Source organism: Scylla paramamosain, chromosome 3 (genome assembly GCF_035594125.1).
Source record: "Scylla paramamosain isolate STU-SP2022 chromosome 3, ASM3559412v1, whole genome shotgun sequence".
Lineage (NCBI taxonomy): Eukaryota > Metazoa > Arthropoda > Malacostraca > Decapoda > Portunidae > Scylla > Scylla paramamosain.
The window spans coordinates 195,634-209,618 of record NC_087153.1 but is presented as its reverse complement, the minus strand read 5'-3'; the positions used below and the strand labels follow the sequence as shown (position 1 = coordinate 209,618).

The 13,985-nt window shown below is 39.3% G+C and overlaps 2 protein-coding genes across 4 annotated transcripts in view; one reads left to right on the top strand and one right to left on the bottom strand.

The window, feature by feature from the left end:
- Positions 1–2,335, top strand: part of LOC135088960 (putative serine protease K12H4.7) — a 38,748-nt gene extending 36,413 nt beyond the window's left edge. For both annotated transcript variants that reach the window (XR_010261349.1, XR_010261350.1), the window contains one exon: positions 1,183–2,335. The gene's annotated coding sequence lies outside the window, so the exon portion shown is untranslated. The remainder of the gene's footprint in view (positions 1–1,182) is intronic.
- LOC135088955 (rab11 family-interacting protein 1-like) overlaps positions 1–13,985 on the bottom strand; it is a 64,693-nt gene that overhangs the window by 2,555 nt on the left and 48,153 nt on the right. For both annotated transcript variants that reach the window (XM_063984048.1, XM_063984049.1), the window contains 5 exons: positions 10,578–11,597; positions 8,399–8,507; positions 7,066–7,187; positions 6,741–6,874; positions 2,363–2,520 (listed from right to left, as the gene is read on the bottom strand). In XM_063984048.1, coding sequence (XP_063840118.1) covers positions 2,363–2,520; positions 6,741–6,874; positions 7,066–7,187; positions 8,399–8,507; positions 10,578–11,597 — 1,543 coding nt within the window. The remainder of the gene's footprint in view (positions 1–2,362; positions 2,521–6,740; positions 6,875–7,065; positions 7,188–8,398; positions 8,508–10,577; positions 11,598–13,985) is intronic.

The window sequence follows — 13,985 nt, the reverse complement described above, 5'->3', positions numbered from 1 at the left end:
GGGGCGAGTGCAGTAGCCTCATCAGCTTCCTTGAAATGCTACACCAACCACTGTGTTGTCCTCAGCCTAACTCCTGTTTGATTGGAAATAAATGGGAGAGCATGGCCAGCCTTGTATAAAGTATACACTTTCCATTTCTTCTTGTTTGTAGTCATTCTGTAATCATGTTGAGAGGGTGAGAAGAAGCAAAATTGTAGTGCAGTTAGCCTTTGCCTAGCACACCAGATGGACAAACCACTCTTTCTCTCTCTATGGCAGTTGAACAGCTCCTGAGGTGACCCACACACTGGCACCTCTTCCTGGGAGTGCATAGAAGGCTGCCAGTTAGTGTTCCAAAAGTGTCAGAACATCGTGCCTTCCTGAGAAGGTAGTTGTGAGCCTCCTCCAAATACTGTGAAAAGAAATTATGTTGGCCCCATGACGTCAGGACTTTCTGCACATACTGTATTGTGATCCTTTATGTAAACTTTTATGAAAAAACTTGATTCATAAGAATGTAAAAAAGGAGACTGCAAAAGGCCAGCTGGCCTACACTGGGCAGCTCATGTACTAATTGTGAACCCCTACCTTGCCAACCTTATCTCTACCTGTCTTCCCTATCCATATAATCATCTAACCTTCTCTTGAAATTACTTAGCATGTTGGCAGTAGTATATTGGCAGGTAGTATAAAATTCTATGAAAGAACTGTTTGAATTCATTACATTTGACATAGCACAGTAATATACACATCTCACACATACAAGCATCTCCCATACTGCCTGCTCATCTCCTCAGTCTCTCAGTAGCCACAACCCCACACATACCACCTGCTAACTTCCACTGAGTGATCACTTCTAACACTTAACCCCTTCAAGCCTAAACATGTCACCAAATGATAAGCAGTAATCCCAGCCTCCCCTGTATACAGATTATGTGTATTTCACCTTATATGTAATTTTCATACATGAATATTTTCAGCAAATGTCCTGAATGTATTCCTATATTCCCAAAAAAGTATTATAAATTTAAAACATAACCTGAGCTTCAAATAATAGCAAAAAAGCAGTTTCAGGGACGGTGAAAGACTGTGATCCCAATGAAGCAATGACCCTGGCACTGGCATCAGTGAACAGTGGGATGTCATCAGGCATTTCAGTCCCAAAAATATCAGCCACAAACCTCCAGCCTTTCTCTTCAACAGGGCGAATATCCTCCAACAATGCCACCTCATCTGAATTGTCACTACTTGCCTTAACCATGGTGGTAACACATCTCCAAACAATGGCGAGAGAGGGAGGGAACAAAGTCATCAGTATCTACCTACTATGAGCAAAAAAAAATATCAAGACAGAAAAGTGTGGAAGCCACCTAGGGCTATGTGGAGTGCCCCAGTTTCTTTCCTGCTTGGTTGATGGGCAAATCTTCTTAAAGTCCCAGTGAGCTATGCCTGACTCCAAATACGCTCCCACAAATGTGCCCCACCAGATAGAAAACCACCATGAGATGACATACAAATGTACATAGTGGACAGTCTCACTGTGCACTACAATAATGTACATGTGTACTTCCTGGATGTGAAGGGGCTAAAATGTCTACAAAGAGGAAGAGTGTTACTTTTGCTGATGGACCAAGCAGCACATGGAAGATTTTACACATGAGCACCATAAATACTCAAAATATAGCTTTAAAATTCTTGACATAATACCACATTACTCAACTTTTCCTAAATTAAATTAAGAATACATTATTTCTAATAAAATACCTACTTTTTTCTTGAATTGTACCTTAGAAATTATGAAAAGAAAATTTACAAATAAGAATAGTAACAATACAAATGGGTATTTTATACAATATAATTTCAAAAACACCATATTTTCAAAATTCTTCATCACAGTTTCTGACTAGCTAGTGCCAGTTAACTACATGTCACAGCAATCTTCATCTCAGTGGTTGGCAGTCTTTCTCCAGCAAGCCAGGCTGATGTCCATAGTAAAAATGTTGATTTCATTACTCTTAAATTTAACATGATATCCTTATGAGATCAGAGCCTGTAATGTTTAAAGAGTTCTCTAAATTCCATTATATTTTTGTTATTTCCAGTAGAATATCACCACAAAATTATCAACTAAAAGTCTGGAGAAGGAAGTGCCAACAAGTGATAGTAACTTATTTCTGGACATTGAATTATTGCTACTATGTTAATGTCTCATATGTCTGATGTCCTACTGGCAAATATAAACAAACCATGCTATGCTTTTTCATACACAGCTACTCACTTATTTGTTTGAATTATTGCTACTATGTTAATGTCTCATATGTCTGATGTCCTACTGGCAAATATAAACAAACCATGCTATGCTTTTTCATACACAGCTACTCACTTATTTGTTTTGCTCTTAGTGGTAGACGCCTGGAGGAGCTGAGGGGTGGTTTCCATCACCCGCAAGAGAAGGTCGTCAATGTAGTCCTCCAGGTCACGAGTGTGACGAGCATTCTTCTCAAGGGTAGCTTGCAGGGTCACTATAGTCTCCATAAGGTCCTGAGGATGGGGCATGTCTTAGCATATTGTGATGATGTGTATTAGCTGTCACTCAAAAGGGAGAGAATGAGAAGGATTTTGGCTAAGGAAAGAAGACTTCCATACCATAAAATGAGTACTGGAGTAGTTTAAGTAGTCTGTCCTGCATTCAAGGATTCACAAAAGAAATGTGATTGTAAAGGTGTGTTTTAGGGATAACGAGTCAAGAAAGGAAGAAGAGAAATGAAAACCATTATAAGACAACAATGTTAAAGGTGCACTCTTTGTCTGTATAGTGACTGGAGATATAAAGGTCCCTAAAATGATACTGACCTAATGATCATAATTATGGTACTGTACTCTATACTTGTGATACCAGGGATTCAAGCACCAGCCAGGGTGCCTCCAATGGCTAAATTGTTCTGCCTTCAGGCAAATTTTTCAGTGTTTCTGATACTTTAACAGTAACCATGACAGTAGTATATTAATCCTGTAATCCCTCTTAGCACCAGGAAAAATTTTGTATAATAGAATTGTTATACCAAAATCATATGCAGTACTGTCTCAAGTTTCATGCTTGCTTTCTTCTGAAGGCATAGTGCTAAACTATCATAAAACTCAGGGTATTGAAAACATTGGAAAAATGCTTATTTATTCCCGTTGCATACCCAAGCACTGTGTGTGTGTGTGTGTGTGTGTGTGTGTGTGTGTGTGTGTGTGTGTGTGTGTGTGTGAATGTTTTGTCCTTACATCCAGTGTGAAGCAATACTGCAGTGGTGCAGCACCACAGCAGTGTGTGTGTGTGTGTATTTACCTAGTTGTGTTGTACAGGAAAAGAGCTATGCTTGTGCTGTCCTGTCTTCATATCTATAAGCATCCAGCTTAACTTTAAATTCATGAATATTTGTTGCTTGTACCACTGTTTCATCTAAGTTGTTCATTATTTCTATGCTTCTATTTGGGAAACCATATTTCTTGATATCTCTTCTACTTGCTGTTTTCTTCAGTTTCACTCCATGTCCTCTTATATCTCTTGAGTCCCATACAAATAAGTCTTCTTTGTCAACTTGATCCTTACCCTTTAAAGCGCTGTATATAGCAATCAGGTCCCCTCTTTCTCTTCTCTCTTGTAATGATGGAAGCTTCAATCTCCTTAATCTTTCTTCATAGATGAAATCTCTCAAACTTGTTACCAATTTGCTTGCAGCTCTTTGAATCCTTTCTATTTTCTGTATTTCCTTTTTATTATGGGATAACCAAACAATTGTGGCATATTCCAGTTTTGGTCGAATCACATATTCCATCAACTTTTTCATCATCTCTTCATCCATGTAAGCAAATGCCCCTTTCATCTTTCTTAGTAACTCATAGGTTTCCCCAACTATTTTGTTCACATGTTTTTTGGGTGATAAATTATCACTTATTATAATTCCCAAATTTTTTTTTTCTTTGGTTTTCTTAATTTCCACTTCTCCCATGGTGTAGGAAATTGTCTGTCTTCTTTTGCTTCTTCCTAATTCCATCACCTTGCATTTCTTTGCATTGAATTCCATTTCCCATTTCTTACTCCATTTATATATCTTATTTAGATCTTTCTGTAATATTTCACAATCCGTATTGTTTTCCACTCTCTTCAATAATTTCGCATCGTCTGCAAACAGACTTATATAACCGTCAACCTCATCCACCATATTGTTGACATACACCAGAAACATTACAGGGGCTAAGACTGTCCCCTGTGGTACTCCACTTGTAACTCTACACCATTCTGATTTTTCTCCCTTTATTACTTTTCTCATTTCTCTGTCCCTCAAGAAGTCTGTAATTTAATTCAATGCCTTGCAAACCCCCTATATTTTTAATTTTCCATAGCAGTCTCTGGGGTGGTACCGTATGAAATGCTTTTTTAGGTCAAAACAAAAACAGTCTGCTGAACCCTCTCTCTCTCTTGAATTATATCAATTGCTCTACTATAAAAGCTCACTAAATTTGTGACACAAGATCTTCCGCTTCTGAAACCAAATTGTCTGTCAGTCAATGTATGTGTTTCTTCTAAATATTCCATCCATCTGTTTTTAACTATTCTTTCTGCTGTTTTTGCCACCACACTTGTTAGGGACACTGGTCTGTAATTCAGTGGATCTTCTTTATTACCTCCTTTAAAAATGGGCACAATATTGGCTCTCTTCCAGTCTAGAGGGATTTTCCTTCCTTAAAAGAACATATTATGGTATTGTGTACACTTCCTGCCAGTTGTTCACAATATTCCTTAAGTATCTAGTTGGACACTCCATCTGGTCCTTGAGCCTTACTTACATCCAATTCTTTCATAATCTTCTTAATTTCACTTATGTTCACCTGTATCTCTCATCACATTGTCTCTGTGCCATGCTCTTTCTCCTTCAAATATGGTTTCTTTGGTGAATACTGACTTGAAGCACTTGTTCATTAATTCTGCTTGTAACCATGTAACTTCATATGTAACATCATCTTTCGTTAATATATCTATTGTTTGCTTGTTTTTCGTCTTCCCATTCACATATCTTCTTTCAGGATTCTGATATATTCGTTTCTTGCCTTCTTGAATTCTTCCCATTTCTCACTTCCTCCTTTTTTTCTCCATCTATTCTGTGCTGTTTCTTTTTCTTTTCTTGCTGTTATACATCTCATATTAAAACCAGTCTTTTTCTTTCTCACTTCCTTTATTTTCATCTTCAGTACATATCTACTGACCCCTTCATTATAAATTTCCATGAATATATCCCACTTTTCCTGTGTATTACTTGCCGTGAACAGTCGTTTCCATTTAGCCTCTGCAGAGTATTCCCTCAACCTGATAAAATCTGCTTTCCTGTAATTATATCTCCCATTCTTGTAAATTTAATTCCTATTTTCTATTGGACAACTGCCTATACTGAATTAAATTAACAGATGGTCACTTTTATCTATTCACATTTCATCTCCAGTCACAATCCTGTCAAAAAACTTAGAGGAAGGTCATCTCTTCAACAGAACTGATCCTCAAGCATGGCTTTAGAAACCCAGCAAGCTGTGCACTTGCTCAGACATAGATTTTCAGTTAGGAAGGCAAATGCAATATTTAAACTTTATTAGCAATAACATCAATCATAATATGATGATCTACTAATTTTACAGAGGAGTCACATCTTTATTTGTTGCACTGGTAGATTTTGATTCTCTCTCTCTCTCTCTCTCTCTCTCTCTCTCTCTCTCTCTCTCTCTCTCTCTCTCTCTCTCTCTCTCTCTCTCTCTCTCTCTCTCTCTCTCTCTCTCTCTCTCTCTCTCTCTCTCTCTCTCTCTCTCTCTCTCTCTCTCATTACTATGTCATCTTAAACAAGAAAATGTGAGTTGAAGTCAAAGACCAGTTATAGACATTTATGCATTATATACTATTTTTAAAAATTGAAATTACATGGTAATATAAATAAAAACTGGCATATAATAGTAAAACCTCCAGAACAACAGTTGCTCAGCATTATGCGACTGTCTCTCCATACAACAGCAAGCTACTTCCATCCACCACCTACAGCTTGTCATGAGAAGTTGCAACCTTCCTTCTCCACTTTACCTAAAATATAATACCATTGTGTTCACAAGATATCTTCTATCACATGCCACAGATTTTATTTATATTAGCTTGTCAGCTCCATGAAAAAATCAATATGGGGCAAATAGCAGCTTAAACATTTATAGCCTTGTCTTTGACATCAACTTGCATTATCTTGTTTATTTCTTTTTATAAAGTAGAACTTTTCATCACTATATTCATCCACCATTATGAGGCTACCCACTGATAGAAAAAATAGTGAAATGAGCAACAGAGAAAAAACAAAACTTATACAGTAAGGAGAGATCAATTCTAGACAAAGTAGGAGACAGGCTGGTTCATGTTGCTATCCAATCAGGGATTTATTCTTGAATAAACAGACTATATAGTCAAGTACAGTCATCCTGCAGGCAGGTTCCCAGTTTGTCAGGTTAAAAAGCTGAAACTACCACCTGCTGTTTCTTGCATCTTGTTAAAAGTGTGACACAAGGGATGGGTTGAAATGCTGCCTCTACAGAGGATACTTCTAATTGGTAGCCCTCCTTCCTCATACCTACTGTGTAACATTGTTTGTGTCACTATTGCACCGCTGATAAACCTCTGAATCAAGAGTTCAGATGGTGTTTTTCTAAGTCCCTCCCCATCAGTAAGCAAGATACATAATGCACCTTACCTCTCGTGACTTCCCAGCAAATTTGTCATGTATCTCCTGAGGGAGCCGAGACTGCCTGGTGGGAGGGTGGGGCAGGCGGTCATTGCCACCCTCCACCACCCGACCATCTTCCTCCCCAATCCGCTCACGACTACCTGTAAAGAATGTCATGTTATTCTACTGGTGTTATGAGGTATCTAGTGTATGGAGCACACTGACTTGTGTGATACAAAGATGAGACAGAAAGGTAACTGAATTCAAATAGGTAAACAATATACTTCCATGAGTTGCATATAAAGAAAGCAAATACACACAGAACACCACACAAAGCAATCTCGAAACTCACTTCCAAACAGCTTTGCCTTGAGGCCACCCTTACCCCCCCACCGCTTCTTGCTGCTCTCGCTGACCTCATCTCCGTCGTCCTTCAGTTTGCGGTCCAATGTCAACACCTTCATCTCTGGGAACCTGCAACACTCCAACACATTATTAAGTGGCAAGACCAAACAAAAGCTTCCATCATTTAAATGAAACTAACCACAGATATAGATCCCTGAATTTACAACAAATGTAGTATGCCTATATGTTTATGGCAACAAAACCTATGATCAGGAAAAGCACATCTGTAATGCTCCCCTTGGAGCACTCCACAAACACTGAGAAACTAACCTAAAGGTGGGATAAATTTTCAGTCCCAAGGGACCTTAGTTAAAGACTGATTTATGAACCCCTGGACAAGATAACGGAAAGAGTCTTAGATGTCAGGACCATAATGACTGTCAAGTTCCAAGAAAATTTTTTATGCCTTTGTACTTCTGGTTATCACACTGCTTCCTCCCTCCATTAAGAGCAAGTTCTGGTGTTTCAGTTTCCCCTATACCATAGAAGCATGAAACTCCATTTTACTTTGTGGCCAAGCTTCAGACAGAATTTGAAGCAATCCCCACCCAGGGACATAACTGTCATTACACCATATATATATTTCTTAGGGATTTCTACTTACCACTTGCTGCTGATCTGAAGGTGGGAAAAATATGTAGCCATGACAGACCAATGCCAGCCAGGGATTAAATCCCTGACTGAGACACAAGACCATAATGATCATCAGGTCCCATGATAATTTTTGCTACTTTTGTACTCTCTTCCATTACATGTGTCATGTTATGCATAAAGCCCCATCCACATGATCAAGCAGTGTTCATGGCACAAGCAAGCAGTTTGCTGTTCACAGCCTTACTGCCTGTGTACACTAGCACACCAAGAAAGTGCTTGTGCTGGTGGTCATGTGATTTCACCAGACCAAGCACCAGTGGGCACTGCAATGTCACTGCCAGATATATGGAGTTTACAATGGCACCAAAGGGCCATGGCTGATACTACAGTATTAACACTAGTGACTGAACAGCAAGTCTGTCCTTCCACCCACAGAAGATCAGTGGCCTTAGCATCATATTCTTTACTTAATAGAACTTTATCATCAATATCCTCGCTTGTGTAACGTTAAATTAGACCACCTATTCTGGCTCCTGCACAGTTGTGACTGAGTCAGACCATTTGTTTGGACAATAAAATAAGTGTGCCTGCATACACACCTCACTGCTCACCAGACTATGCTCGATCATTGTTATTGGAGAAAAGGGTGTGTCTAAAGAGTGGGAACCAAGGAATCACCATAATACCTGGACCGGTGTTCCTCTATACGATGTAGCTCCTGTGTGCTGCTTGACTGTGAGGTGTTTAGAGACGAGCGGCTGTCTGAATGGGTCATGTTTTCCATGCTGCCCACAACTGAAGGGGAAGAAAGGTTAGTGGCTGCTGACACCATCCTTACTAGGCCCAATGCTCAATCTTACTCAACTCTAGCAACAAGCATGGTAAAAATTTTCATGTATAATTAAGTGTATGAATTGGACAATATTATCATGCAGCATTATTAACTAAAGTGCTATTTCAGTATGTTGCGTTTGTTTTATGACTAAATTATGACTAGAAAATATTTTTTGTATTTACTATTTTGTTGTGTCAATGAAAAAAAAGTTTCTTGTATCATGTCATTTCCACAATTACATATACCCAGAAAAACACAAGTCAAACATTTCTAAGTCTGTGTGTTTAATACATTTTGGTAATATTTACAAATATGTCAATAGCGGTTGATATAAGACCTATTATACTCCTACAAAACACAAAAGTTACAATTAATGTAAAAAATTATCATAATGATAGTATAAGGCACCAACAATGAAAATATTAATGAAAGACCAGTATCAGAAGGGATAATCTTGGTTTGGTCTGTTGCAACAATCCTCTAGTGACACCTAGACTACAATTCTCTTCTGTGATGTAATATAAATCTTAAGCAAGTTTAAACATATATACTTCGATATACTGATAGCTACATGAAAAGGAAAAATTTGTCTTTTAATATGTACTTGCAAAAAATTCATGTATGTGTACAGGAAACATGTATTTTCCTAATCATCAGAGAGATATGAATTTAGCCATAAGTAAGTGACTTATGATTCCAGTTCATTAAAAAATAAATAAATAAATAAAAAAATAATCCAACAAATACAGAAACAATCCCACTAGCACCTAGGAAGCATGCAAGCACACACATATGTATGGATTCTCAGAAACAGTGAAGAAAAAATCACAATGTATCTAAAAACAGTACATATAAAAGATTATAGGAAGAAAGAGAAGCAGTCCAAGAATAACTTTCCAAGAGAGAAAAAGATTTAGGAAGCAGAAGAAAATGAAAAGAAAAATGAAGAGGGAGGAGAATTAACAGGTAAGTACACATTACCTTTCCTCAACATTGCACTTCCTGAAAAACAACCAAGAAAACAAATCATCTTATGTATTCTAGAGATCACACAATATGCAAGGTAAGCAAACCACAGTTCCATGCAAAAACCATCAGAGTGTGTGAGTATGTTTGGTAAGACAGGCTTCTACCCCTCTCTCTCATGCACTCAAAAAAAGCAGGCAGGGTGTTCATGCAACCATGCATTCCACTTTTCAAATGCAGACAGCAGAAGAGATGCCCTAGGTGCTATCAAGTATTTCCTTATTAGCTCTAATAAATCCATAATGCTTCCATTGACAAAAACACATGTAGTTACAGACACCCCTACATTCTTCTACCATGCAGACAAATGAAAAACAGGTTAGAATAGGTAAATAAATAATGAAGTATGTAACCTGAAAACTGAAGTTGGTTACTAAGAATTGTGGAAAATGAAAACCAATTAGAAGTTGTGCAATACTATTCCATCACCAACTTTTAGTAAAAATTGTGTAGGACCCTTATTTGCATTGTTATATTTAGAGTTTGTATTAATAACACTCCTGCATAAACTATTAGACCATTTTTCATATCATAAAATATATCAACTTCAAAGCTGTGTACTTGGTGCTCTTTGGTTCTACATTACTGTGTTGCTATCTCTGTCTACTCATCATGATCACTGAATTTATTGTACAACTAGCCTAAGTTTTCCTAACAATTAAGAAAACACAAATCAGCTCAAGGCAGACCAAACACCATAGAGCTGCTGCTCCAAACAGCTTCCCTACACACTCAAACCACCATTCAAAGAAATAACCAAAATGAAGGAAACAATGACAAATGAAAATCATAAAGAAAGTTACTTCCCATGCATAAACAACAGCAAAAATGGCCTTAGAAGTACAGGTCAAAGCTGGGAAGCTGAACCATGTCTGTGTTTCAGTGGTGTATGTGAGTATTCCTGCAGTAGTTGGACGATAAGTATATGTCACCCTGTAAAAGCAGAGTGTTGCTGAAAGAGGAACACAGGAGGGAGGAACCACAACATTGTCATTCCTACTCACTAGCATTCCTGCCATACAGTTTCCTTTCCCACTCATCCAGGACGGGCTGGCTGGTGGGCTTCTCATGGAGGGAGCCTGACCGCACCACAGCAGCCCCTGGCCGCTCTGCCAAGCCTGGTGTGCCTCGGCTTGAGGAGGAGGAGGTGGGAGCAGGGGAGGGGCCAGAGCTACTATCCTTAGGAGTGTTAGGACCAGAGTCTGAGCTAAAGCTGAACACAGAGGCACCTGGAGTGGGGGGAGTTGGGGGAGGGAATGCCTCAACACTGCCATGGGTCTGCTCTGAGTTGTGTCGAGAGGAGGGGGTTGAGAGGGTGGGCTCACTATCAATCATAGACATCTTGGAAGAGGCTGAGGCCAAGGCTGCCAAGGCAAACCCTTTTCCCTTAGACTCCTTGGTGGTTGGGGAGAACATCCCTAGCTCAAGACCCTTTGGGGTGGCAGAAGTGCTAAGAGATCTACTCTTATTGGGAGTAGTGGGAGCCTGAAGCAGTTTTGGGGTGTTTGCTGGGGGATCTGTCAAGCTGGTGGACCTTGCTGAGCGCACAGGCTTTGCAGGAGCCAAGGAGTCTTGTGGGGACTTGGTGGAAGTTTTGGGGGGAGATGTCTTGGGGAGTGGAGGAACTGGCTCACTGGGTGGTGTCTCATTTCCCTTGGTAGTATTGGAGTCGGAAGTGGTGGTGGGGGAACTGGTCACAACTGGGGGTGGTTCAGGGAAAACCTTCCTTTGGGCAGGGATGGGCTCTGGCGAGGATTCTCTGCTGCCCAATGAGTCTTTGGCACCATTACCATTATTACTTGATAGAGAGTTGGTGAGGGCAGAATCTGGGGATGAACTGCCCATGGTGGATGCATTCTGCCCTGGCAGAGTGATGGGGGTTAGGTTGGGGAAAGTGAGGGGGATAGTAGATGGCTGGGAGTCAGGCAGAGGCTGCTGTCGGGTGGGTGGCTCTGGGGAGGGCTCAGGGGAAGGTGTGGGCACAGGTGACTCCACGGCTATTGTGGGCACTTCTTTAAGATTCCCTGCAAGTCAATAGGTTCCCTTCAATCTCCACACACCAGTGAACTGCAGTACACATGTACACACTCCCTCATTCACAAGTCTATAAGTGGAAAGATTACTCATTGATATGAACAAAACGTCTCTCTATGAGGACTATCTCTGGTTTGACTAAACCTCAGGATTAACACACCACAGAATACAATACCACTATTATTGCTTCTACCTCTCCTATGACATCCACTCTAGGATTGCAACAGAATAAAGGAAATATTTATCTGCAAATTAGAAATAAAGACTGTAAACATGTATCATCACCTTATAGACTCTATATTTAGATTTTGTGCCTTACCAACATATAAAACTTGATCAATGGAGTTTACCATTTGTCTCACTCAAGATCATCTGGCTATCATATAGTGATGAACTTTCTACCTTTCACCAACAGCACATCTCTTTTCCTCATATATACTAGATCTTAAAGCTATACAAATATATACATCATAACACAGCCTGACAAAGAAACCAAGAAGGAAGTAATCACATAATGACAACCCTCATCATCACAGTGAGAACCATATCAACTGGACAACACTGTGTCCCTGTGTATTTGATGTTACCTGTATTCATTTAAGTCACTAAAAGTGGCAATAACTTGTAAGGTGATATGTTTTTGGTATTACACCCAAAAGCCACCAATGAAACCCTCCTTCATAATATTAACACAACTGCCAATATATAACCTTTAGTTGTTAATTCTATTACTGAATTTATTAATTAGAATGCAGTCAGCCACTAGTATGTCTTTGATGAGGACCTTGGTCTTAAGATGAGTCACCAGATCAGGCCATGTAACATCTGTACCATTAGTCAAAAAGCAAGGCAGCCATGTGGAATGCTTACATTCAGGAAGCAACAATGGTGGACAATCTCTATTTCTATCATTCAAAGAAAGAGCAGCAAGTCAGGAGGCTGAGGCTGAGGCTTAACTGAGGCACAAAAGTTTTTGCTGAGAGGTTTGCAGCAAGTCTTGGAACAGGAGCAGCTGCATTTAAGTATTAGGGTGGGCATAGGTGGCCAGCCAGCCAGTCACTTGGCTGAGCTCAAATATATTAGTCTGAAAAGTTAGCTTACAGCTTTTCTCAAATGCATTATACCACTATGACAGACTTATTAGACACCATGCTGTGTCTTGGTTAAGACTTCTCAGCCACCTACCCAACACAGATGGTGAGGAACTGATGTCTGCTACAGGATGACAGCACCATCTGGTGTTGCACAGTGAATGGACCACACCACCCACTGAGGGCCACTTTGTCCCACTTCATGCACAATTTTCTTTATCATTAATAAAATAATGCCAGGCCTAAATTGATATAGTACTTGAAATACAGCAGGATTATTTTATTTACATTTTTCATGCAACTGACATCATCATTAACATTCAGTTTGAAGTGAGTTTTTTGTGGTCACTTTTAGATAGGCTGCAATATATCTCCTTTCTTTGGATGTAACTTCCCTTCATCCTGAAAAAGCTCTGATGTGGCAATCAGAGCACTAAGCTGGCACATCTTCACCATATCCCATTACATACAGCCTTGCTTTTGCTTCATGAAAGAAAATCATCTCAAAAGAGGATCAAATTTCTCAGCATGGTAAGAAATTGTTCACATTCAAGCATTGCCACCAAACACTTGCAGGATAGAGTCAAGGTTTAGTAAATGAAAGTATTTGTTGACATATATACACCTTAAAATACTATGATACGTTGTTAATGCAGAGCAAATCTATCCCAGTATGTTACAATGTCAAAAGGCATCTGGATATCAGTACAGTAAATTATTGTATCACAGGTACACCCTCACAGGTATGGCAATCACTAATCTGGTTCCATCACTAATACAGCACTAATTTTGAGTGGTGTAATTTAAAATTTGCCAGATTACTACACCATAGATTACCACAGTACAGATACACCATCACTGATCTAGTAATACTAACCTGGTTCCATCACTAATTCAGCACTAATTTTGGCTAGTGTAATTTAAAATTTCTCAGATTGCCACAGCAACTTGCCACAACTGGTGGGTCTACTTGCAGCATACATACTGTTGGCATTACCTGCCGCCACAAATGTTTGGTGCATACATACTGCTGGTATTACCTGCTGCCACAACTGTTTGGTGGCTCTACTTGCTGCATACTGCTGGCATTACTTACTTAAAACACCATTGCATTTGCTTTTTTCTCATTTATTATTATAACCAACTCACTTTTAGCCTCAGCCACAGTTCCAATAAATAAAGGATGTGCTTCTTGTTGTGTAAAGCATAAACACCACACATTGTTCATAAAATAATATAAGACTGGACTTATATTCAACGGTAATGAAGAGAAGTCTGTGGTTCATT